We start from the raw sequence: 25,673 nt of genomic DNA on the forward strand, positions 1-25,673 counted from the left end.
ACCCGCCTTGGGTAAGTTAAACCCAAGGTGTCTCCAAACGCCTATAAATAGGAGCGCAAGACCTAGGGGAAAGTAGACTGAACACTTTGTGAGCAAAAGTTCACTAACACAAGTTTTTTTTTGGTTTCCCACTTGGTTGAGTTGAGCCCGACCAATCAAGTGACTTGACCTCTTGCTGACTTAGCATCCGGTCATCAGTGAGCAACGGATGATTGCTTGTTTTTCAAGTGCTTAGGGTAAGAAGAAGATTAAGGAGACCCCATAAGCCATGAAATAGTGTTCCTTTGTAAAAGTAGTGGCTCAAATCAGGCCCACCACATACCAAGCAAAACACAATTATCACCGGATAAACACACATTTCGACATTTTCCACCATGGTTTCTGTCCTTTTGGAGGTCCACACAAATTCCGCAACAGTGTTTCTTCCCATGCTGACAAATATGGCCACAGGAACCGCAGTTGGACCGACTGGAATACAGATTCACACAAGTACTACGAAAATAGCAGGAATGGTGCTTTGACAGTTTCTTGGAAGACGTTGGATTTTGCATGCACATCATGTGCTTTTTCCGAGGCATTTTCCCGTGTTTTTTTTCTTCCTCTACAGAAGGAACAACGGCATTACAGGAAGAATAGGATTTCTCTATAGAAGGAACAAGGGCATTAGCGGAAGAATAGGAGGTTGAATTGCTGAGGTATTGGCACTGTTGAAGGTAATTTGCAAAGAGCAAGTAAGAGAAGGAAGAAAGCAATGAATGCCATAGGAAAAATTTGAGTACCTTTCTGATAATACAACTAGGTTCTTATAAAAGTAGTGGCTCAAATTAGGCCTACCATACCTAAATCACACAGATGCCATGAAAGACAACAAGGGCAAACCATAACTTTTATTACCTGATGAATAACCAATTATTTCACTGGTGACAAACAACATTATATAATGCCAGTAACACAAGTTAGATTCTACTGTAAAATGCCTTCTCTCCCTTTTCACTGAGGTCAGATAAAACTTTCACTAGGTCTAACCAATTTCATTTATCAAGCGCTTGTGCCGGTTGCGATGCTTCTCCAAGAAAACCTTTGAAGCCCCTTCAACAGTATTACGCCATGTCTGCATAAGAAAGAACATATGGAGAAAGAATTGTTAAATGATATAGTGATCCCGTAACATATGAAATTGACATTTAGTTGACAAACTTGACATCAAACTACTTAGTCTACAATAATTCAAGGTGCCACACTCAGCAATGGCTTTTTATGTCCTTATGAATGAAGATTTTGAAGAGAAGAAAGACTGAACTACGGGAAAGCCTATTTTAAGCAACCTAAATAGCAAAAGTTTGGCTGCTCGTCAACTACTAAGGCCAAGTTGGGGTTTGAGGAATAGAGGGTGATTCTATATTCTTATACTGGCAAACATCAAAAAACAATAAGTTCTCATCTAGATTAACACATGTGGGTAAATGATGTACTTTGAAGTGAAGTCGTCGATAAAGTTCATACAAACAAGAATACTTCCAACTGTTCAAGACCTTTCCTAAGCAAAGACAAAGCAGCCGGTAGAACCCTAGAAACCCTCTGCCAGTTTGCCTACTCCATATGACTATATGAGGAGATCTCTTAGGTTACTTCCCCTATAAATGGTTCCAAATTTCTTGTTTAGTCCGTCTAGAGGACTAATGCATTTCTATCAATTTCACCCATATTCATGTCCTGGGATCAACCACTTTGACTGGCTTCTTTAAGAAATTTTGAAACTTGGTATTATGAATCTCCTATAAGTTGGTCCAAAGCACGTGTGTCCGGGATGGAAAATGTTTGAGGCTTCGGGCATTGATTTGGCATTAGTTTCTTCCTATCAGGGTTTCTTCTTTTAACTCTTACTGAAAAATGGGAATTATAGCATTCAAATTCCAAAAAAGATGCATGTTAAACCAACCATGTCAAACGTGTCCAATCAAGTATTGTGTTTCACTTTGACCGTGTCCAATCAAATATCAACTACTTGACACAGTTGGACGCTTAGAAACTATTTTCTGCTAAAAGCATTGGAACTCCACCCAATCCTTTATAACAATCATAAGTAATACAACCCGTAGAGTAATTGCTCAGAAGTCATATTTTGGCCTAAAATTTCCAATGCTTATTTGGGTGAGAGAGCCTTATAAGTTATAACCTACAAAACTACCATCTCATTGTTGTTAGGACCGAAGACTCAATTCATGAGGATCGCATATTGCATGCACATAAGGGAAACAAAACTGATAATGAACTCACATCTAAAGACAGTAGAAAGTTTTTCGATATAACTTGCCCTATTGCTTTCCCCTTCATGTCGACAGGCCAATACAAACTTATTAGTGTGCCTAGATTTCTTCACAACTTACTTGCTTTTCTTTCTCCTTCGATCTGGTTTCACAACTTTAACTTGCTTCTTCATGTTCTCTGTTTGTCATTTATGATAGATTGAGTAGCAAAAAGGAACAGAATGGTTCAGCTAGGATTATACACGGACCATATTAAGTCTGAAGTTAGCTTTATAGTAACTTAGTAGTCTTACAGTTTACTAAGACAAATTACCAAAAAGTAAGCTCCAACTGGAAGAACAAAATTTCTTAATAGGTATCTAGTTGGTATCTTACAAAATCTTTCCACTACATTTTGTGGGTAATTAGGACAGAGAGCAGTTATCCTTCTCCTATACAATACACAGTAAAATTACACGTTACGCATAATTTTGTTGGATATGCTGGTTGTTAGAGAGGACTGTCACAACAACAAAGAAATGATATGTGTGAAACAAGACGAACATTCCAACAAAGGTGGTTTGATTTCAGTGAAGTGGCAAGCTGCTAAAAATCCTCGGAACATCGCTGTTATATATGGGTCACGAATTTGGCTTACACGATACAAGAGTTCAATATGCATAGACAGACCTTTTTGCCTACAACTATTTGGTCAAAACACCCTCTCGTGTACACAAGAGTAAAGTAATGCTTGATTAGACCATAAGATAGGAACAAGTGCGGTACTTTGGAGCAAAATGCCTTCTTTGTAAGGTTGCATGCATTTGAAGAAAAAATGACCTCTATTCTAAAGAGCGTGACCTATAGTCTAGGTACTTGCATTTGTATATATCTTTGTCGTTTGCTACAATGAATTGTGTGCACAATGTATTCCTAGACCTAGGTCACATAAACCCTTTCACTCCCACTCTCAATCCTTGCTCTATGCTCCCACTCTTAATTGAGCGCTCGCAAATTTTTGTAGTTTGAGAGGCTTTTGAAAGATGCTCCCTGCTCCAACTTCCGTTCATGCCCCACAAGTGATATTACTCAGTCCTTAACCCTTTAATGTCTGACATATGTTTCCGAATATTCCACTACTTTATGCAACACATATTCTCACAATGCAATCTAAAAGGTTGATCAAGCTCCACAGAAACCAACACTGGCAATTGACCTAGTGGTTGCGTAGGTACTAAGGGTGTGTTCCTCCAAATGTGATAGATTGTGAGAGAATGATCTATCTCGTATAACGGAGAAAAAACACTTAAAAAATAAGAATATTAGCGGAAAGGGGCCTAAGTTCTGTTAGATTGCGAATTCAAATACTACATTGAGTTTGATACTTATTGATTGTGGTCGATTGCAATGGAGTTACGGTAAAGAAAGCTGTTTTTGAAAAAATTCATATACTGACAACTCCAAACTCAATATTAGTGTATTAGGTACTTTATCAAACAAAATTCATCGGAAAATAAAAACACTATATACAAATATAATTCTTAAAGGGGGATAAATGCAATTTGCTGACCTTCTCAATTGTTCCCAAAACTGATCTGTTCTTGAAACCCCGAGCCCTAAGCCGCGACCTTCCCATGCCCAGCCTCCGAATCAAAGCCGCTGATCTCCGATCCACGGCCGGAGGAAGGAGTGATTTCCCCTCCAAACCGGCAGACTGATCGTCGATTACTCCGGCGGCCGGCCAGGTTCTCTTACGGCGGCGTTTCGTATCCCCTATTTGGGCGAATTTTCTGAGTAATTCATCTGAGGAGGCCTTGGTTACTTGCTGGACTGTTGAGGGTGCGGTGTCCATTATAGAGAGAGAGGAGATATGGAAGGTTTTTAGAGAGAGAGAGAGAGAGTGCGGTTGTGATGAGGATAAATAGGGTGAATTTTGGAAGGACCGTTTGGGGGTAATGATTTCAATAATAGTAGCAATTGAGGAGAATATTATAGCCGTTGGGAGAAAACAGGGCGGATCTAAATACGCGCGACCCATGTTTTTGCTGACAAGAATAATGGTGCTAGTGGAGAGGGGAGAGAGAGATGGAAGTGTGGGCCGGGTTTGAATCTGGGCCTTTTTCGTAAGCCTACAGCTTTGTAAAACTAGGGAATGACCGACAAAACGGCAACTCTTCTCAAGGGTGTAGCTCTATGGGGAGAGTGCAAACGAGCCAACCCGAGCCAACTTTCGTAGTATTAGGTTAAACAAGCCAAGTCGAGTTTTATAGTGATTGGGCTTGGTTCTTTTAAACGAGTCGAGTCCGATACATTTACTTAATGAGCTGAGCCTATACAAATGAACAGCTAGGTTCAGTTCATTTACAACTCTAATTCTATGAGGCCATTTTCAATCATGTTGTTAAATTTGTGTTATGAAATAACGCAAATTTAACCACAAACTCCTATCTAATCTGAAGATAATGACATTCTCGAGCACATTCTACCGTGTTAGAGCTCTCTGATTCGTTATCGTTGACACTATTATCAACAAAACTGTTGCAGTTATACCACGAATGGCTTTGGAGCTATAATTTTCTGACTTTGATCAAACTTCTCAGATATCGACTTCAGTGTCTCTTCCCTCCCTCTTTTCCCCCTCTCTAGTTCCCCAGCTAATACTCTCAAACCCTTCCTCACATATTCTACTGTTTCTTTTTCATCTCTTATTTTTCCTCATCTTCTAGCAATTAGTAATGCATATTCTTACTTTTGACAAAAAACAATTAATGGATTTTAACATTTCATCAAGGGCATAGGACCATATTATAATTTTAGAAATCGTAAACAAACGTTTTATAACAGAACTGATGCACTTTAGTTTGTAGCATTTACCACCATGCAGCAAGTCGCAGAACTAACATCATCAACGTCAAAAAAAAAAAAAAAATCCAATCGTTTTTTTCTCCTATTCCAGATAAATGATGTTCAAATTCTAGTAGGTGAGTTATACATAGACAGATACATAGAAAATCACTTGAATAAGCAAAACCTACAACCAAACAAAGCATACATTGGTTCATACATGGAAAACCACTTGAATAAGGAAACCTACAACCAAACAAAGAAAAAGAGGCAAAAGAGAACAAAAGTTTCGTTAGCTTGAGTTTTTGACAACTTCATCCTTGCAGCTTTCTCAATTGAATCTTCACAACCGTAGCAGGAACCGGAAACAATTAATGTAACTCCTGCAGCTTCAAATTAGACGAGCGAAGTTCTCCTACAAAAGGACAAACTCAAAGGAGGATAAATGCTATTCAGAGTTGTATAGAACATATGGAACTGTGAAGATTTTGCTCTACAAAGAATATCACACCAAAACTCCGAACTAACATTCCACTTATCTGTTCGTATGTCTTTCGGAAGTTACATTCTTTTAAACCTATGACTTAAAACCCACCTTTTATTTGAAAACTAATCAAGGACACCACAAGGGCCAAATGAGCACTTCCAAATGAGAAAGGATCTCCTCATTGTGGTGATCCTATATGATGCAGAATGGGATCCACTATGATTCCATCTAACTATCCGAGCAACTCATTTTGTAGAGCCCAATGCATTAATCAGCTGTTCTAAAAACTAGAATGACCGGACATGGGTAAAGGCTTAGACACAATCATGTTTGTTTGAGACCACCCATTGCTCTTCAGATGTCTACAGTTCGTTCGAATAGACAACAATTTCTTAACTTGATTTTCTGCATGGATGACTTACATAACGAGACCTATAAAATGAACACCATGGATCGTCAAATGGGATCATCATGGTCTCATTGCGCGTCACATAAGGAATCACATGAGAGCATCATGAATACTTCCAAATGCCTTACAATTTTCAATTCACACGAAATGACGACATCCTTATATGATTTATTCATCCTATTTACAATGAAATTCTTCAATTCAAAAAGGACACTTAGTTTTCAACAATTAGTCCACCCCGGTTTCATCAACCAAACCTGTACCTCCCACAAAGAACATCATACATAATCTCTCTCTCTAATGCCTATATGATCATAGACTCCTAATATCATAAACAAAGAGAAAAATTAGGCTATGGAAGCTTACTGTGACTAGAGAGAACTTGCTGCTTGTAATACTGATACACAGAACTCAATTTCTTTAGTTACAAATTCTAAATAGACAAAAGTTCAGAAATCATCACTACTCTTCATATCTTATGGTTGTAATGTAATTTGTAAACAAACTAACATGCTTTTAAGATGACCAAAGTAGATCTCGGTGAGATCCTTGAACCTACCATCTGTGATTTCCTTCCCATCTCCTACTTTTGACCCCCACAAGATAGTTAAAATAAGATCATAACCAAGACTTAAACAACTGAACTGAAATACCATATATACCTTCGGATTACTGCTTTTAGCTTAAAAGCTGAAATGTTAATTTCCATAGACACGGTAATCCCCAATGTAATGACAACAAAATGTTGACAAATCACGCACAAACAAAACTCAATCGGAAATTTAGCATGTATGAAACGTAGCTTTAGATCAACATACCTTATGAGGAGAATTGAGTCGCAAAACTGAGAGCGTGGCATTCAAGATTTTTCATGTTTAACTGCATCATAGCCAGGATCTGAGTTTAGGCATGCATATGCACTATGTAAACAATCCTACGCCCTTTCGGTATTCCAATCACAAGAAAGAGAGTAAATCTCATTTTAGTTTGAAACTATGATGGATAGGAAGACTTTCTATGACCGAGATGACTGTTTTTCCTTATTCAAAACTGTTGAAGCATCCAACTCAAAATCAATTGGCAATGAGTGGAAAGGCCGCCCAGGGTCATATACTAGTTTCGGAGGTGATAATTAACCAATGTGGGACAACCTCTAACACACCCCGCACATGCAACCCTTGACTCACATGTGGACAGATAAACAAAGGATTCATGACATAGGGATCAAACCGAAACCAAGTGCCTAAGGCACAAACAACGAGGCAATCAATCAAGAGAGTCTTGTCTAGAAGCCTCTGAAAGCCTAACTTTGATACCATGTTAAAGCATCCAATTCAAAACCTACTGACAACGAAGTGGAAAGGCTGCCCAGGATCATATACTGTCAAGTGCAGCTAATGTATATAGTACAAAAAACAATCCAAGTGCAGCTGCACAGATGTGGTAGTTAGCTGGGCAAGTGTCCCATGAACTTTCTTGTTCTATCTTTTCTACAAAGTTAACTCTTGTTCTAGCTTTCTTGATTGTTTTGTTTCTTGGCTGTAGTGGATGATAAGAATACGCCTGCATCAAACCTAATATATTCCTCGGTGGATGTCATCTTGAAGACAAACTCCAAGTCCCATTCCCAGCTCAGTGACCATCGTGCCGACCAAGGCTAATATTTTCAAAACGATTAAGAAAATTCATATTTGATATTTCTATGGACCCGTAACTATTCATACCCACAAAGGGGCTACCTTTCCACCTTTTCAAATCTCAACGACTCAACCTACTATAAGAAGCACGGGCACTTATAAAAAGGGGTTTGTGCGCACACGGCCCAAACCATATGGGGCTAATAGTAATACAAAGTTTGCCCTTGAAAAAAATCAACCTAATGGAGCTGCATCACTTTTGGTATTATTTTGAATGACTAAAAAGCTTGAAAGGCTGAATGACATCAACTGGCAGTGTATATGGTACTAAGGCTTCAAGGTGGGCTGTATCCACAGCGACACACATGCAAAATCACGTATCCGAATCATGAGCTTCTCTAGTGAATAATTGCTTTCATTTTATGTGCAGGCCAAGGGGAAAAAAGAGCTTACCACAACAGCAATTCCTGTCTCACCAAATCTAGGAATGCATACAAGTCTTACCACCTGACCCTCCGATCCTACAACAAAGCGCACCAACAATATTTTCACTATAAGGTTAGAGGAAAACGGTACCCCAGCAAACAAGAGCTTATGGAGAAGTACCCTTTATTATGCGACTATCGTATCTATCCTGATTACCAACAAAGTAAACGTGGGGACAGCTCTCCACAAAGAAAGGATCCCTATCAGTGAAGGGATAACACCCTGTGAAAAACAAAAAAACAAAAAAAAAAACAGAGAACAGTAAGACTAGTTAAGATACCAAGTCATGCAGAAATCCATGAGAATCATCCGACCATCCATGTTTTCTAGTTCTTCTTGAGTTAAAGGTAGTTCTGTTTATCTCCTCATCCTGTAAGCTTGCGGCCAATTAAGCAGCTATTTTGCCATATTTTAATTTCCCACTCAAACAATTGTGATGGAACAAACTGTAAAAGAACATGACAGAACTTATAGCAGGATATGTATTATCTACCAAGGGTATTTGGGGCAGTCGGTGCAATATGTCTCCACCTCAAAGTTCGCTCCATAAAGTCAAGCTTATCTTTTGCCTCGGAATATTTCTCGAGATCATCAATATTCTGACCTGATGTTCCAAGAAATCTGAAAACGAGAAAAACGTTGTAGTGCTATTTTTTCCCCTCAAGCGAGTCAAAGTGCTATGTGGACTCCAGGAAGTAATAAGACTAAGATCATATATCTTACCTGATATTGTCAAGCTCGAAAGAGTGCGGATTTGTACAGGACTTAAAAGTGTTATAAGCGGATGAACCTGGAAAAAGACATCTGTGCAAAGGCTGAAAGATAAGGGATATTAGAAACAATCAACTCCTGCACAATAAATACGCCAACTTATGTTACATGGGAATGACGTAAATCAACCTGCTGCGGCAAGGCAAAATTTGACGGGTCATTAGGTCCTGGCATTATATCCAAAGGTACACCAGCTGCAATCTTCACATAGCTATAAATGTAAGAAATACTGACTTCAGTCAAAGAGAAATTTATGAAGATACTGTGTAAGTACCTGAGTCAACAAGATATCTAGCTCTTTGACTGGCTCAGACATTTTAGACTGATCCTTTGAAGCCAAATTCTGCCAAAACATGAAACAAGACTACCAGTAATGAACACGCTGATCGTTATTTTCAGTGATGATAAGGATCAATCCTCATGCTTGAAATTTAGAATATTCAGAATGAAAAGAAAAAGAAAAAAAAAAAACCATGCTGTGAAAAGCTTAGTAGAAGTTATGATTCTGAGGCTGCATTGACTATAGAAAGAGATGATTTTGTGTCAAGTTGATGAAGGTAGTGGACAAACTCACAGCAGTGATGGTGGTGGTGGTGCTCAAACGGCAGACCATGATGCAGCTGTGGTGCAGCCATGCAGGTGGTACTGAATATGGTGATGGTGGTATACTGGTGCCAATCATTCTAAGGTAGCATTATCATTCCATTACAGGTGAAGGTGAAAGTAACAATTGTGATATGGGACATACTTTGTTAATGTTGCGGAGACAATGATGATTCAGAAAGAAATGTGTGTCACGGTGTCACCATAGAACTTTAAAGAAGGAATAGGAACCCATAAGTCAAGGGTAGGAAGTAGGAACCTTCTCACTTGATAAGAACTTACAGAACTACAAAGATTCTTATCGAAGGCCTTGTTTTGTCTCATTTAAATCAATAGGCTGAAATACCACAGATGGATGTATGAATGTGCTGCAACCAAACTCGCCATTCCATACTTAGAGGTATATACTAAGTAATGTATATGAGCCCTTGACCTTTAGTCTCATGCACTGGTATTTTGCTCAGGCACATTGGCAACTTGTTCAATATGTTAATCCAAAGTGCATGGTCTTGAAATGGTAAAGAATGCTGTGTGTAAGCTGCAAGATGGCCATCTCAACAGTGAGCTAGAGCCCTACTTTTATTGAGACCAGACATGAGCTCGACAATTAGCTCGAGCCCGGATTTGAGAGTGCCCAAGGGATTCACCAATAATATTGTGTTTCATCAGCCCAAACTTTATGAACCCCTCTTTCACATCATGGTATTCTGACATTAAGATCAGCTCTAGAGCATTTACAAAGCTCTCTCTCACAATTTCATCCTCCTCATGCTCTCGAGTTCAATTCCATATTTAAGTCAACCTAAGCCTATATTTAATACGCTTCCATTGAGAACTACATAAAGAAATTAATACATATACTCCTTGACGTACAAATTGTTGTCTGTGGTGGGAAGTGTGCAAGAGAGCCTTTTGAAGACCAGAGATCGAGGTGGCTCCCCTTGTGGTGGCTGTTGAATCTAGACTGTGTCATGGAGCTTGTGAAGGATCGCAAAGAGGTAAACCTAGGGTAAGAGTACCTTTCATCTCATGTCTTGTACCTTTTTGTTTTGGGTGTTGGAATCGCTTTTCTTGTTTTTGTCCATGGGGTATAGCCTTTAGGGTTTCAACATCAAATATGTTTTGCTCTTGTCTCTCTTTAAATTTATCGGTACTGGAAATTTATCGAACTTGTGGTGTTTGTTAAAGGTTGATTGGCCTATAGACCCCTCTCTAGGCATAGCAACTCTCAAATTTCGGAGACCAGAAGAAAATTGCTAATAAAGTAATTGGAACAGACAATCCAAAAAGCACAGAGAAAAACAAAACGTGTTACCTGACCATTGAGAAGTCCACCAGGAATCTCGACAGAATTCCCAGCAATTACAACTTGAACTATTTGAGCTGCAATACTTTGTTCCTGCTTGGTTGAGAAGTTTACAAAGTAGCAAGATAAGATGTCATCCCATAGCAAGTTATCCAACTGTTTGAAAGAAGGGATCAAGAGACACCATGCACCTTCTCATCCCCTAGATACCCAGTTATGTGATCGACAAGAAGCTGAAACTGGAGAGGGTTAGAAGTACTGCTTCCAACACTCAACCCCGATACAAAAGCAACATATTTGTCTTCTGCAAGTAGTCAACACAAAAAGGTATTAGACAGAGACTACAAAGGAACAGTCAGCAACATGCTTCGAAGTAACTACCAAGGAAAGCACAGCAGCTGTTCCATAGACACATTAGCCAAACTAAGTCCAAATACCAAGCAAAAGATCAAACATTTTGAGAAAGTTATAGATCATGCTTCACTCTAGGTCAGACTTTCAGAAGTATAAAATAGCCACAAACTTCAAGAGAAACAAGACCGACCAAATTGAATTCAGAAAACAGCACAAGAAAATGCACGCAGACATAGCAGCTCTTTCTTTGCCAATGGTGTACCAGTCCATGTGTTCTCTAGTTAACAGAACAAATGTCTTGATATCTGTTCTCTATTATTTTTTTTTTTCCATGTGCTACGTACATGATAACTTTGCCTAGAGTTATCATGCTTTTTTCTTTTTTGATCCTCTAGAGTTATCATGCTTAGAGTCTTATCTTCCACACAGCCGGTCTCAAGCCAAAATAAAGGAGGATTGTGCATTTAAATAACTAATAGCAAGAACATAAAAGGCCCCATTAGATCATTTATGACATGAATTTAATGATGAATACGACGAGTTAATGCTAGGGCCCTCCCTTCATCAGAGAAAAAGATTCTGGTAGCCTACCTAATTGATTGGGACTTAAGGCTCAGTTTGGTTCGCTTTAGTTTGGTACGTGATGGCTCGTGTTCAGAGACTTGATGCATGTGTTGATTTGAGTTTCAAATTTTAGAAGGCATCTCAACACTGCCAAAGGTTATATACCAATGCTAATTGTAGATTTATGCATAAAATGCAGTCTCAAATGTTATGATGTTATCTCAATTTAGTACTCTACATGCCTTTTTGATCCGTGTATGATTTTTTCCTGGGCACCATGTCCTGAAAATTTATATTCATATTCCCCCCAGCCCATGGCATGATTCTATAAATCTTTCCCAGCGGCAAAAGGTTTCAATCTCCACATAAGGCGAAAACCCTAATGTACAGGATGTGTTTGAAAAAAATATGTACCACCAAATGCTGATAAAAAATAGAACAAAACATGTACCGCCAAACAATGAACTCCCGTACGTAGTAGTGAGTTGCAGATTACAACAGATACAAACACAAAGGAGGTGAGATTAACCAGATAGTGCCAGGATACCTGATTTAAGTGGCAGCTCAATCTGCTCTGGTAAGCCAGCTTCCAGGATTTCTTCAACCCAAAAATCACCGGCACCACTTTCCTTCCCATGCAATGCAACCACAATCCCTATCAAGTGCATGCAGACATTTTAGATTACAGTAATTAATCAGCAAAGACATTTCCTACCACAACCAGTATATAATGGTTTTAAAATTTTCTTTTTTTAATATCGGTATCCATCCCAATGGGCCAACTAAGCCAGCGGACAGTTCCCACTGGAGTGCTATCAAGTTCCTGTTGTATATGTCCATTGGAAATAAAGCGTAACATACCATTGACAGCAATCGTATAAAATGTATGGATGTTACTGTAAAGTATGTCACCTATTGTTTTTTGCATGTCAACAGTTGAGAACCTTTTCAATTGGTGAGCAGAGTGAAGAAGCCCACATAAAAGGTCAGCGAACTACATTTGACATAAAATAAAACAGGAATTTCATGTCCATGCCCTTGATTGCTTCGCCCACAAAGAATGTTCAAGCAAACTACCACACCATCCTGAGAGATGTTTCCAACTTTAGAATGGTAACTGATAGGCAGTTCATTATGCATACCTGTTACATAAACAGAAGGTAAGAGCACATTCCCACGAAGTTTAACTCTTCCACTCTCATCTTCCAGAATCAAATGATCATCCGGGTGTATAAAGTTGTGAGGTTTAACAAGTGGGGCTGCAGATCTCTGTACATAACAAAATCAAACAACAAGAAAACCGCAATAATTGTTCACCCAAATCTCAATCTCCTAAAAGCACGAGAAGGGGAAAAGAAAAGAAACATATGAATACCTCCTTAGAGTACTCATCAAGAATGTTAGGTTTGAGCTTCATATGCTTGTACAGGGTTCCAACAATTATGCATTCCTTGCCTTCTTCCAATCCCAAAACTGTGCAGACTGTGCAAAAACATAGCTCAGCATATGAGTCTAAACAAAGTAACCAACTCACGGAGCTCAAAAGCTTACTACTTAAACATCTAATACACTCGTAAAAGATAATGTAACTCTTCCCACTATACATGTCATTCAAGAGGATAACCCACAAGAATCATGTCCGTCAAAACTCAGCCATCCCGATACTTCAAAAATCAGAACATAAGTTATTTTGATATTCAACCAAGCTACCAATGCATAAATTAAGGTAATTACATAATTTACATCTCTAAGTTATTTGCTGACAAATAGCCAATGCAATCCTAAGGCTAGAAACACTAAAATTATACAATTGCAGGTAAAAATAACCAATGTAATGAAAATGAGAGGTCTGAGACTCAATTGCAGGTCAAACGGTACCCTGTGACATTGACGTCAACCTTGTTGAAGATACATAAACTACATGAAACTTAAACACAAGTCCCCTAAGCCTTTAAATCCCTTAAAACACCTGTGTTTGGTGGCTATTTCAGTGTTAAGTTTACAAAGTCTTTGTCAAAAACTGTTTTTGAACACTCTCACCATTTTCTGATCTTGTCTGTTTCAAGCGGAGTTTCTTTTATAGTTTGAAAAAATCTTTTTTGACGCTTTTAAAGAACTGGTTTTTCCCTAAGGAAAAAACAACTCAAGAACAAAGTTCTGATGAGGGTCAACCAAACAACGTCTCAAAGTGTTATCCAATACTAATCCTTAAAACAACCACCAAACAACTGTGAGCCCATGTCCCCCGCAAATTCTTAGAAAACACGAGAAAAACAGATTGCACTTCAGTACCCCATACCTATTCCCATTAGCATCCAAACCACAGGTAAACCTAAATATCAGGGAATCAACAAAAAGATTGTGCTATGAAGTATAAACCCATATGAACTCCAAAACCCAAGACGCAAATTGAACAACAAGATCTAAAACAGAGTTACAAATAAACCAAAGATACAAACATGGATGACATAGAAAGAAAAGAAACTAATGGAAGTTTTTTTACCAGGCAAATGGGGCTTCCAATTGGGAAGAAGAGAGTAAAGAAGAGTTCTCATCAAGTGGAGCCGAGCAAAGTATATCTGACTGTACTGCTGGCCCCTGTACATTTCCTTCTGTATCTTAAAACCCTCATCCTACAATACACCCAGCATAACAAAACCCAAAAATCAAAAACAGCAGAACCAGTAGAGGGGCATCAGAAATTGTCAAATAAAAGAAAATCTTGAAAAAATTTCAATTAAAGAGAAACAATTTAGAAATTTGAGCCAAGAATTGAAGTTTTTACGTACCAAGAATTGATAGACGGATTGTTTTCTTTGGAGTGTGTCGACTTCCATTGCTTCCATGGCGGGAAATCCCTGAAACTAAGAGTGAAGTGATGACCGCACTGGGCTGGGTTTTGTAGGGCTTGTTTGTTTATTGTAATAAGTTATAACAAAAGTAACGAGAAGCCATAACAGGGGATGTAGCTCACATGGTAGAGCGCTCGCTTTGCATGCGAGAGGTACGGGGTTCGATACCCCGCATCTCCATTTTTCGCTCTGCCATTCCTCTGTGTCACTGTGTGTGTTGCTTCATACTTGTTTTTTATTCTTTTTTTAGGCTCTTCGAAATATTGTTACTATAGATGACTGACCGAGGGCCGTGTTTCCCTTAGTCACATAATCCTCGAAACACTAATTTGCACAGTATCAAATTTTGATAGGATGAGATGCTTTTGAAATACTCTTTGAAACTCACGCACGCGCATTATGTGACTTAGGTGTCCCCTGAAAAAAAAAGTTGCGAGTTGCAACTATCTCGATACATAAATACATGCAACATTATACGTGTCACGTTGCATGTGGAGTTTGCTGGATACTTGAAGCAAATATCTACATTGGTGAAACATTTGAATAATTGATCACAACTAATTAAGTTGAAATTGTTCATTTTATGCTTTACCTCAATATACTTTTTCACTTTTCAGATTTATGTTGCAAAACCATCGGCAAACAATGTGTGATATGTATTGATGAGTATGAATTTTTACCACTAATACCAAGCACTACGGATATGACACGTGGCGGGATGCTCGGCAAGACTTATGCTGGTAGACAGACTCACGATAACGAAACCTATAAAGCGGTTGAGTCATTCCACAAATCACGACACAACTCCTACGAAGTCACCCATGATCCTACAACTCCCACGAATGTCGACCCACGATCCCATGTCACCTCCCATGACCAATCCCATCTTTTCCACGGCCCTGGGGAAGTGGCTCCATGTTGCACATCTGATGTAGTATAAACGTAGGGAAGGTAAATGAAAACGTAGGCATTCTGTTGCTTCTCAATTCTTACAGAGCACCTGCTCTCTCTTTTCCTTCTATTTAATCAATCTAACTTGATCGTCGGATGGTCCACGATTGGAAACACCACCGATCGGACTTGTTTTGCACGAGACCTTTCGGAGTGCTCAGCTGAGAAACCTCTCGAAATGCTCGGATCAACTGTCCAAATTTTGGCATCAACATGTATTATTATTTTCTTTTTTTTCTTTTTGAAAAATTGATGTTAAAGTTAGCTTAAGCGACTTTTATGTTGCAAAAACAAATCGCTAATTGTGCAATTAGCCTTCACGTGAATGAATTGGTCAATAGCATATCTATATAACACTCTCATAAAAGATACTCCCTCAGGTCCCTAAATTTCTTGTCCATTTTTACTATTTCGGACATCTACAAAAAAAAATATTTATATTTTCAAATTTGTAATGTTTTAAATATGTAATATGAATCTTATTTGATAAATCTTGATTATTTTTATTAAACAAGATTTTTAAAATCATAACAAAAATTGTAGATATAAAGATATGGGTAATTTTAAAAGGACATGCCTTCTAAAAACGAACAAACAAGATCTTCAATATGAACTATATGAACTAGACCCATTGCTAAATTATATATGTACCACAAGGAGCCGAGAAAATGTCCAACTACACAGTGTTCAGATTGGCAACAAAACTGCCGAGAATTTGACTCCTTTGGAACTAACTATTTCAAACCCATCAACCGGAAATGGTCCCCGACTTTTTCCTTCTGACCTGTTTTTATTTTGTCTATCATTTCTTTTTTTGTAATTCGTATTCATAATTTGATATAAATCCGGAATCGTATGATTGCACTGATTAATTTGTTGTTTAGCTTTTAACGGAGTCCTCTTCATTTGGGGGCATTAGAGTTAGTAACGTAACCTTCTCGGGTGGAGTCATGGTGATACAAGTGGGGTCGCTTGACCCTCTCACTTAGATTTCTTAGTTCTAACCAAGACATTTTGCACTTTAGAAAACAAATTTTGCTATTGCGATTCCATAATTAAAAAAAAAAAAAAACTCTTAAATTGCTCCAATTGATTTACTTTAAACATCAAATTCCGTCTATATTTTCAAGCACTAATCTCTTCACCTCGCAGTTTGGTAGCATTACAATTGAGATTGGGATTCATCGTTTCAATATCTAAAAAGTCCTCCTTGTAAATTATAAATTAAGTAGAATCATATAAATTACGATCACATATTTACTCAATTAGCAAATAAGAGAATAAAAGGCCAGATATGTTTGTACTTTGTAGGATTTGACCCGGCAAACTAAATTTTTTTGCTCCACCCCTGATTACCACCAACCACAACTCCAAGGATCAAGCTCACATGCATGTAGTGCTCACCTCAGGTAGATCTTATATTAAGGACTAGAGAGTGGAAAATTTTGGGTATTGGGCTTATTGTCTGTTATGTTGTCGTGGATTTTCAACCAAATCAATGGACTCCTTTAAAAATTAAATGCTCGTTTCACTGAGACAAATAGCGAATTGCCACTTTTGTGTGATATTAATTGTTTAATCCTTCCAACTCAATTTCTAGCTTTTCAAAGTGAAAATTGAACAATCAATTGTGAAACTAGCCGAATGAACAATCAATGGTTGAACAATGACTTTGTTGTGTACATATATAGAGCGAGATGTTTTTAATGGGATTAAACTATCGAAGCAATCATGCATGTAGAACTTTTAAAAGGTGAAAACACGTCAGGGTCAATTGTACATAAAAAAGGTTAGCAACATATGTTTGACTTTTGCACAAGCTTTTGTACCTAATGGAGAACGGGGCGGTTTCAGGGACACCCAAAAAAAACACCTAAAAAAACACCTCATAGTTCCCGATCAAATTTTGATGATCCGAGCCGCTCAATGTGATCAGAACATAATTTTAAAGGTACTTGCGAGAAATCAGCAAAAAAAATGACCGGGAAGGGCTTGATCCGAATAGTTTCGAACAGTTTTTTATTAAACGGTTCAAATAAAAACGGTTCAAATTAAGCCTTTCCCGATCATTTTTTTTGCTAATTTCTCGCAGGCATCCTTAAAATCACATTCTGCACACATTGAACGGTTCGGATCATAAAAATTTGATCGGGAACTATGAGATTGAGATTTGGGGTGTTTTTTTAAGTGTTTTTTTGGGTGTCCCTTGAACCATCCCGAATGGAGAATGTTTGGACTTTTGTGCTTACAACTTTTTTATTGTATTTTATTGTGAATATTTTTTAATTGATGCTAGCTAAAGACACATCAATTTGTCGCACCGTAACCACACCTCTCCCCCATATATGTGGGGTCTATACATTTATTGTGGGATTCTCACACATGTATGTGAGAGGAATGTGGTTGGTATGTGACAAATTAATGTGTCTCTTGCTAATATTATTAATTGTTTTAAATTTACTTATGAAAAAAGGTCTCCCTAATCTCTGAACGAAACTTCTGGCTCCGCCACTGCCTGCGTGTAGGGCCCACAATCAGACTCATTTAGAGCATGAACATCAAAATAGGTAAAAAGCCATTTAATCTATTTTACCTAAGCAAAACTTCCAAATGAGCACTACACTAGATTAGGTAAAGGCTTAGCTAAAATCCATCTATGAACAGTGCTTAGGTAAATATACCTAAGCACTATTCACCATGTATGTAGTATTTTATTAATTGTTCTCTCTCTCTCCCCCTCTTTCTCTTCCCAGAAAATAAAAAGAAAATAAAAGTAATAATATTTTAATAGAGAATAGGTTAAATAGATAGTATTGGTGTAGTGTTGAGAGAGATATGAGTAGGTAAAATGAAAAAAATGCACTATTTACTAGCATTTTTACATACGAACTGATAAACTTGCTCTAAAACAGGCTCTACATCAGCCTCAATTAAGGCTAGGTAAAATTGCTACCGCGACAAAACCTCGGTATTATTACCGAGGTACTATTCATCTGTATCCCATTTTTTTGATTATTTTATTCTCTCTCTCTCAAATGACTTTGTATCCTTCTCTCATTCTGAGCTCATTCACTTTGAACTTCCAGATTTTGAATCAACTTTCCTCTTATTTCTGAATTTGATTTTGATAGAAAAAATTGGATTCTCCAAGGATTGAAAATCTGTCATCATCCTTACTTTGTCTCTTTGCCTTTATGAAACGTTCTTCTTCTGATTTGCAGAGATTACCCATGGGAGTGAAAACCTTCAACCTTAGAAGTTCTCTGCTTCAATTCTCATCTGAAAACCTTGAACCTTAATTAGGACGAGAGCTTGTTTCTCGACGTTCAGGATCTGGAGGAGTTTGTTTCGGGCAGAGTTTTCCGAGCGGCTTCTTCTTATTTGATCAGTTCAATAGTTGGGTTAATTGAATTTTGGTCAATTTCTGGGTTTAGTTTCCTGCATGTGAGGCAGAGAGGAGAGGGAATAATATTTTAATAGTATTTTATAAGAATAGAGATGAGAATAGAGAAGATTGGTATGGGATTGAGTGAAATTTGAGTAGCTAAAGTAAAAAAAGTGCACTATTAAATAGGTAAAATACATATTCTTGATGTACATGCTCTTAGAACTAGCTAGCTATTACTCCTTTTGTACTATTGATGATGTACTGTTGTATGTATGATTTGCATTGTTCTGTTGCTTAGCTAGCTGTTTGACGAAGTCCTCTCCATTTTTCTGGGGCAAGTGAACAACGAAGACCTGATCTTAAATTCAGACTTGGTAAGTACAGTAATATATAACTTTCCATGATCTAGACTTGTCGCTAGTCATGATGTCAATTTTCTAGAACAAGTGGTTGATGTTAGTAAATCTGGGAAAAAGTGGTTACTATATGGGATTAGGTATAAAATACTTCTCTGCTTACTCTTTGTCCGCGTTCTGTCTCATTCACACATGCAATGCCAACCAAGGAAATTAAAAGTTGTATTCATACCTACATGCATGCATGGTAGAAGGGGGTAAATGTTTTTTTTTTCTAATTTAATAATTTGTTACTGTTCTTTCTTTTATTTCTGAGATGAATGTTCTTATTAATGGACAAAGTGCGATAAACAAGTATTTTAGGGGCTGGTTCCACTAACCAACAAATTGTGGACCACAATTTTGATTTCAACGCCATCAGATTGTTACCCTATAAATGATAAAACTAGCTAACAGGCTGCTTTTTTTTTTTTCTTTTTTTTTTTTGGGGGGGGGTGGGGGGTTGTAACGTAGCGTTTGTTAGGCTAGTTTGCGCGCACCTTAGACTAATCGCTACAGCCCTTCTTACAGTCGTTTCATAAGCTTACGCGTGAGGATGGAGCGGCCCAAAAAGTTAACTAGTTAACAGTTTGACCCTACTAACTACAAATTTTGGTATGTCCTTACCGCCAGTTGGAAATTTGTCGGAGTGTGTATATATATATATATGTACAAGTAGGACAGCAAAAGAACTAAGCTGCTCACGAAGACTTGGCTCAACCGGACACGTTAAGAGCTCGGTTTGGCTCGGCACAAGAAAGTTGAAATTTGGAAATGAAACACAATTAGCTAAGGTAGGTGTGAATTGTGCAGTAATTTAATTAATCATCCGACTCTCGATTGGATCAGCTAAAGCGTGTTGTGCCGTTAATTACTGTACGTTTGACTTTAAGGTGTTGATTCACGACTTCCATACATATTGTAAATTAAATGCACATTAGTTTCTGATGTTGCCGTCCGGGCCGGGAATCTATTATGTGACCTCCAAAAGAACCATTATTCATGAGAGGGCCGCCCTTTTGACTTTTAAAGAATTAATTACTGTGATCGATCGATCATCGATGTTATTACTAATACTTAAATCATCCACCCAATCAACTAATTGGATCCCAATCCTCTACCAAAAAAAAAAAACTAGTAAGTATATTTTCTACATCGATTTTTCGCCAATTTAAGACAGTGCCGGTCGGCCAGCCAACTCCTCTTAAGTCCGGTGAGCAAACAATCTGTCACCGCGAATTCAGTTCAAATCAATCCAAACTGAAAGGATTGGTTTGGTTAGACTGGGGGAAGCTGCTGTGCAGCATGAAGCTACACAGCGTGCTGCGCACCCTCCGGGGAGCCTTGCCGGCATCAGTCCGGCGATCGGAGACGTTCACCGCGTAGAGCTCATCGAGTTCTACGTGTACGCCAAAAATCAGCTTAATCAAATATTGTTAAGTGCCTCATCGGAATATATATAACTTGAAAAAAATAAATCCTAATGAATACAAAACACTGGATCAAAACCACTGAATCCATTTTTTTCAAGTTATATGTGTTCAGATGAAACACTTATCGATATTTGATCGAGCTGATTTTTGGCGCACACGTAGAACTCGATGAGCTCTACGCGATGAACGTCTCCGATCGCCGGACCGATGCCGGCAAGGCTCGCCAGCAGGTACGCAGCACGCTGTGCAGCACGATGCACAGCAGCTTCCCCCAGTCCGGTTTGGTTTGGTTTTTTAGTAATATGGTTTGGTCATAGTTTACAAAAATTAGAAACTGCATTATATGGTTTGGTTTGTGAATTCATGTTCACGATTATGGTTCCTTAGGTTCCGGTGAGGGATCCCTCATTTTATTAAAATGTGGGACTCCGCTTCCTGATTGAATTTCGATGATCCGAGCCTCTCAAAGTGATCAGAACGTGATTTTAAGGGTCCGCGTGAGAAATCAGCAAAAAAAAATGATCGGGAAGGGCTTCATCCGAGCAGTTTTTATTGAACGGTTCAAAAAAATTGCTCGGATGACGCCCTTCCCGATCATTTTTTTTGCTGATTTCTCGCGGGGACCCTTAAAATTACGTTCTGCACACATTGAACGGTTCGGATTTTCAAAATTTGATCGGGAAATGAAAGTCCCTCATTTTAACAAAATGAGGGATCCTTCACTTGAAAATTCCTCTAATTATACTTTAATTATGATTCACCAAAAAAAACGAGAGGACTGGCGCGGGAATCAACGGCATCCGAGGTGTGTAGGGTGCTTGATCCAAGCACCCATTTTCCGTGTATATATGATCAAGCACTCTACATGGAAAATGGGGTGCTCAGATCAAGCACCCTACACACCTCGGATGCCGTTGATTCCCACGCTAGCCCTCTCGTTTTTTTTATAGAATTTTTGGACGGCTCGGATCGGCCGTCCGGTGGCCGGAGACGGCCCGGCGAGGCCGCCGGTACGATTTTCCTCCCCGGCTGGTCGGTACCTATATAAATTCTTCCAAAATAAGTATCAGCCTTCTTATTTTTCGGAACAAGCCTTCTTATTACACAAAAAATAAGTTCTTATTGTGTTTCTAGAACACAGTCTAAATCATCCTGTTAGAACCATTTGTTGACTTTTTTCTGATATATTTTGATGATCGTAATCGTTCGTCTTTTAGAATTCCACGAGCGCACTAACCATTTCAAAAGTTACGTTGATCAGATATCAATAAAAGCAAACTAATTTTAATCAAATGTGGGAGTCTATTGTTTTAGGTAGATGCGTGTTTCGTATTGATCGACATTTAATCGATTATGTATAATTTTTGAAGGAGTTGATATTTCTGAACGACCTTTAGAAGTAAATAGTTATGATTGTAGAGGTGGGTCGCAAAAAAGCCCACTGATAGCCAACAACAAAGTCCAATCATGCTCTTAAAAAAAAAAAAAAGGGTCCGCCGGTCCGCCGATCATTGATTCACAAGTAACTAAAAGATGGCCAAAGGAAAATATATATATATATATATGAAAAAGAAAAAGAGAGGAGACGGTAAAGAAGCGCATGTGTAGGGCCGATGAATGAAATTACGTGGGTTTGGGTATGTGTTCGCCCTTTAAAAGTACTCAATCGAGCTTAGCTAGTTCGTTAAGTTTTTAGATCAAATTTTTAGTCTATTTCTCAACTTATTCGATTTGATTACTAGCTCTAAATATCAACGGGCACAATAAGTGATACACGCTTTTGGCTCATTTGAGTTAAGATTTAAAATTGTTATCCTCCTTTTTTTATCTAGCTATCTTTTTTAATTTGCTTAAAATCGGTATTCTTTTGCGTCGAACTTTAAATATCCGCTTGCCGCCTAAGAAACTGAAAGAATAAGAAAATAAATAATCTGTTGGAAACGTAAACTTGAGGGCAATGTCTAAACTTCAATATTAATCATTGTCCTTTAGCTTGAAACATGGGTTTTCCATTTTTATTAGCTGCAATTTAATTACTAATTAATATATAGTATCTTAATTCGTTGACGCTTCTTATATATCTAATTTATCTGTCACTATTAAGCATGTGATTCCAACCTTGTTCTGTTCTTTAATTATTACCTTGTGAAATGTAGAAATATATATATACCTATATACAATTATACATATAGTATTTGTTAGTACTATCGTTACTAGTATTAAAAACAAAGGGAACATCCATCTTGTGTCAACTACGGTTACGAAGCCGGCTCACTTTTTTATTTTTTCGTTTTGCCAATATTTGAAATATAAGTATTTGAAAGAAGTTAGCGTAAAATTATACAGTTGAAACAAAATTTCTTCCTCATCACTTGCACACGCTTCGCATGTGCTCGAGACGCTAGCCAGTGTATATTAAAAATATTGAGAGAGAGTATGTGGCCCGACCATAAGATATTTGGTAGAGAATAATTGAGGGGACCTTTGGTAAACATTAAACCAGAATAAGCAAATACGCAATTAAGAAATATCTACCAAATGGGGTATGAGTTCAGGCACATCGATCCTTTGTTACGTGTTTCTGGGACAAACTAAAACTGACTTTTTAAAAGTTAAAAACTTAGTTTTGATAATTACAGAATAGTGTTATATACTGTACTATATATATGTTTGATCAAAGTTTTAACTTCGCTATCAGGGGACAACTTGCCTTACTAAAAAAAAGTAGATTTTTGTGAAATATAATGAATCTTGCAAGACAAGTATCCCATTTTTATTAATATTTTGTTTCACATAGTCTTATTTGGTTTGCCAAACAGTATCCTTGTTGAGAAAAAAAAATGTTAAACGACACATTAATATCTCAAAGAGATTAATATGAGACAATATTAATTCCAGATTCACAGTATGATTTCACTTTAATATTCGAGGGATCATAGAAAATTAACAAATACTAATAATATACGTTACGTTCTAGAACACTCCACGACCCGAAGTCAAGAAGATTTAGATGTAATATAATTTAGGTAAGGAAGTCCATATCTTCGTTAATTATGAAACCTATGAGCTTTTAGCCCCGCATTAATTTTCCATTTCACCCATGAGAGAGAGAGAGAGAGAGAGAGAGAGAGAGAGAGAGAGAGAGAGAGAGAGAGAGAGAGAGAGAGAGAGAGAGAGAGAGAGAGAGAGATGTAGATATATGGTCCACATATAGAAAACAAAACATAGTCCACATCCAAGGTTTTATTTTCCTTGAAAAAACAAAACATAAATGTTTCAGTTTATATTGGAAAACATCCAAGTGGAACTCAGATATGGGAGGACAGTTAATGCCAAAAAAATTTAATGATTTTTCGTGCAGAAAATACAGGCCTAGTGGTTTCCTGGGCCAAGAATAAGCAAAAAGAAACTTTAAAACTTAATTTTTGAGAAGTTCCATTTATTTCTCTGACTTTTTCTTTCTGAATGATAATGTACAACTTTTATCATAAATCCAACTCCAACAAAGACCCACAATATCTACTCTCTAGACTCTAGATTTTCTATCATTGAGCAGTATTACATTCAGAATTTTCTTTACATACATGTGATTGGAATTGTTCAATACGTTTACGCTCCGCAATATTTTATGAGATCCATTTGCATCAGACGTTTCCGAACACAATAAGCTTTGTTTGAAAATTTGTGTATCCAAACTTTCCTTCTTTCATTTCACATTGCACACTAGAGAGAGTATAATACTGGCACATTGAGAAATTTTTATTTGTGAAGTATTTTTAGGGGGTACCTAAATATTTAGGCTGATTAGGATGAATATTTAGTTAACTCCATTTTTAGGAGAGAAAAAATATTAATTAAGGTAATTAACGAAAGAACGAGATAACTAAATAAGATAGAGAATTCAGTTAAACAGTTCCACAAAACCAGATAAATAAATAAATAAATAAATAAATAATTGAATAGTTAATCAAGCAGTCAAGAAAAATTACTACAATTATTCAACTAGGCAAGTTGTGTCCCTCCAAGTGTATCCGTGTGAGAGTTAGAATCCGAAGGAAACAGAGGAAATTCATTCAGCTCTTTCATGAACCCGTCCAAATCACCGAACCCATTTAGAAATCCACCGGTACTTTGATTTTCGCCTCCCCACATAATCTCTTCTTCCCCCTTGATTCTCTCTCTGAACTCCATAGACCGAAACCTGGATCGCATTTCGATTTTCCCTCCTGGGAGTTCTTTTCTTGGAATCCTCTGTTTCTTCTTCGTGTCATCTTCTGTTGGCTTTCCGGTGAGCCTTTGCACCAATTCCCGGAAATTCGCGGCGTCCGTCTTGATGATTTCTGGCGCAACTATGTGAATTATTCGAACCTTTGGCTTCGCTTTCGATATTACTTGTGAGTCTCTGTGGATAGCTAGAGCTGATGAAGCTGTGTTTGCAACGTATGTTTGTTTCTTCATCATCTCCATGATGAACATGAGGGTGTTGAGAGAGAGAGAGAGAGAGAGAGAGAGAGAGAGAGAGAGGTGGGCGGTATGTTTGTTTGAAGAAAGAGAGAGAGGGTGATTTATATAGGTGGAGAGAGGCAATAATAGAGAGATTCTTTATTTGTAAGGACAAAGGGGAACACATGCTACATACACACACCGAAAATAGATTCATCGCAGAACGCTCTGCAACCATCTAATGCACGTAGGACACATAACGTCTAACGGCTGCAGAGCAATTTGTGTGGTCGAAGTCTAAAGAGGTAAATTTTTAAAAATGTAAAGCAAGCCGTAGACTTGAGAACTTGAGAGCAAGACCCCGTTCCACTTAACTTTTAGCATTTTTTGTCCATATTCTTCCGTTATTTTGTCTGCAGATCACCAATTTTTATTTTTCTTTTTTCTTAAATGAGGCTTCTATTCTGGAAATGTTTTCGAGAGAATAATTAATCAAGATAACAT

General features: G+C 37.8%; 3 protein-coding genes and 1 non-coding gene across 5 annotated transcripts; 1 reads left to right on the plus strand and 3 right to left on the minus strand.

Annotated features, from left to right (window-relative positions):
* Positions 1–732: 732 nt before the first annotated feature.
* LOC131320740 (uncharacterized) lies at positions 733–4,206 on the minus strand. Its single transcript, XM_058351571.1, has 2 exons — positions 3,817–4,206; positions 733–1,111 (listed from the first exon to the last, which is right to left on the minus strand). The coding sequence occupies exons 1-2, from the start codon at positions 4,096–4,098 to the stop codon at positions 1,022–1,024; spliced, it is 372 nt and encodes a 123-aa protein (XP_058207554.1). The 5' UTR covers positions 4,099–4,206; the 3' UTR covers positions 733–1,021.
* A 960-nt stretch (positions 4,207–5,166) lies between these two features.
* LOC131320738 (DNA polymerase delta small subunit) lies at positions 5,167–14,580 on the minus strand. Of its 2 annotated transcripts, none has more exons than XM_058351566.1 (15): positions 14,497–14,580; positions 14,211–14,340; positions 13,083–13,189; positions 12,850–12,976; positions 12,255–12,362; positions 10,981–11,093; positions 10,799–10,882; positions 9,155–9,223; positions 9,010–9,081; positions 8,833–8,924; positions 8,603–8,730; positions 8,230–8,331; positions 8,077–8,144; positions 6,805–6,865; positions 5,167–5,505 (listed from the first exon to the last, which is right to left on the minus strand). In XM_058351566.1, exons 1-14 carry the CDS (start codon positions 14,551–14,553, stop codon positions 6,806–6,808), a joined length of 1,317 nt encoding a protein of 438 aa, XP_058207549.1. In that variant the 5' UTR covers positions 14,554–14,580; the 3' UTR covers positions 5,167–5,505; position 6,805. The 2 variants fall into 2 exon arrangements, with proteins under 2 accessions (XP_058207549.1, XP_058207547.1); XM_058351564.1 differs by having other exon boundaries at positions 10,799–10,885.
* Positions 14,581–14,666: 86 nt separating this feature from the next.
* Positions 14,667–14,739, plus strand: TRNAA-UGC (transfer RNA alanine (anticodon UGC)). Its single transcript has one exon. It is a non-coding gene; the product is annotated as a tRNA-Ala (tRNA).
* Positions 14,740–24,589: 9,850 nt separating this feature from the next.
* LOC131320741 (VQ motif-containing protein 25) lies at positions 24,590–25,295 on the minus strand. Its single transcript, XM_058351572.1, has one exon. It carries the CDS (start codon positions 25,200–25,202, stop codon positions 24,729–24,731), a length of 474 nt encoding a protein of 157 aa, XP_058207555.1. The 5' UTR covers positions 25,203–25,295; the 3' UTR covers positions 24,590–24,728.
* Between the last annotated feature and the right edge of the window lie 378 nt (positions 25,296–25,673).

Source organism: Rhododendron vialii, chromosome 3a, assembly GCF_030253575.1.
Source record: "Rhododendron vialii isolate Sample 1 chromosome 3a, ASM3025357v1".
Taxonomy (NCBI): Eukaryota; Viridiplantae; Streptophyta; class Magnoliopsida; order Ericales; family Ericaceae; genus Rhododendron; species Rhododendron vialii.

What these genes read in the sequence shown, in the direction of transcription:
- LOC131320740 (XM_058351571.1), bottom strand. Translation starts at nt 4,098, where the DNA reads ATGGACACCGCACCCTCAACAGTCCAGCAAGTAACCAAGGCCTCCTCA. An exon ending in TTTTGGGAACAATTGAGAAG is followed by an intron (nt 1,112 to 3,816) that starts GTCAGCAAATTG and finishes TTTCTTATGCAG; the next exon opens with ACATGGCGTAATACTGTTGA.
- LOC131320738 (XM_058351564.1), bottom strand. Translation starts at nt 14,553, where the DNA reads ATGGAAGCAATGGAAGTCGACACACTCCAAAGAAAACAATCCGTCTAT. An exon ending in ATTTTGCCTTGCCGCAGCAG is followed by an intron (nt 8,925 to 9,009) that starts GTTGATTTACGT and finishes CTTATCTTTCAG; the next exon opens with CCTTTGCACAGATGTCTTTT. An exon ending in GACTGCCCCAAATACCCTTG is followed by an intron (nt 8,332 to 8,602) that starts GTAGATAATACA and finishes TGTTTTTCACAG; the next exon opens with GGTGTTATCCCTTCACTGAT.
- LOC131320741 (XM_058351572.1), bottom strand. Translation starts at nt 25,202, where the DNA reads ATGTTCATCATGGAGATGATGAAGAAACAAACATACGTTGCAAACACA.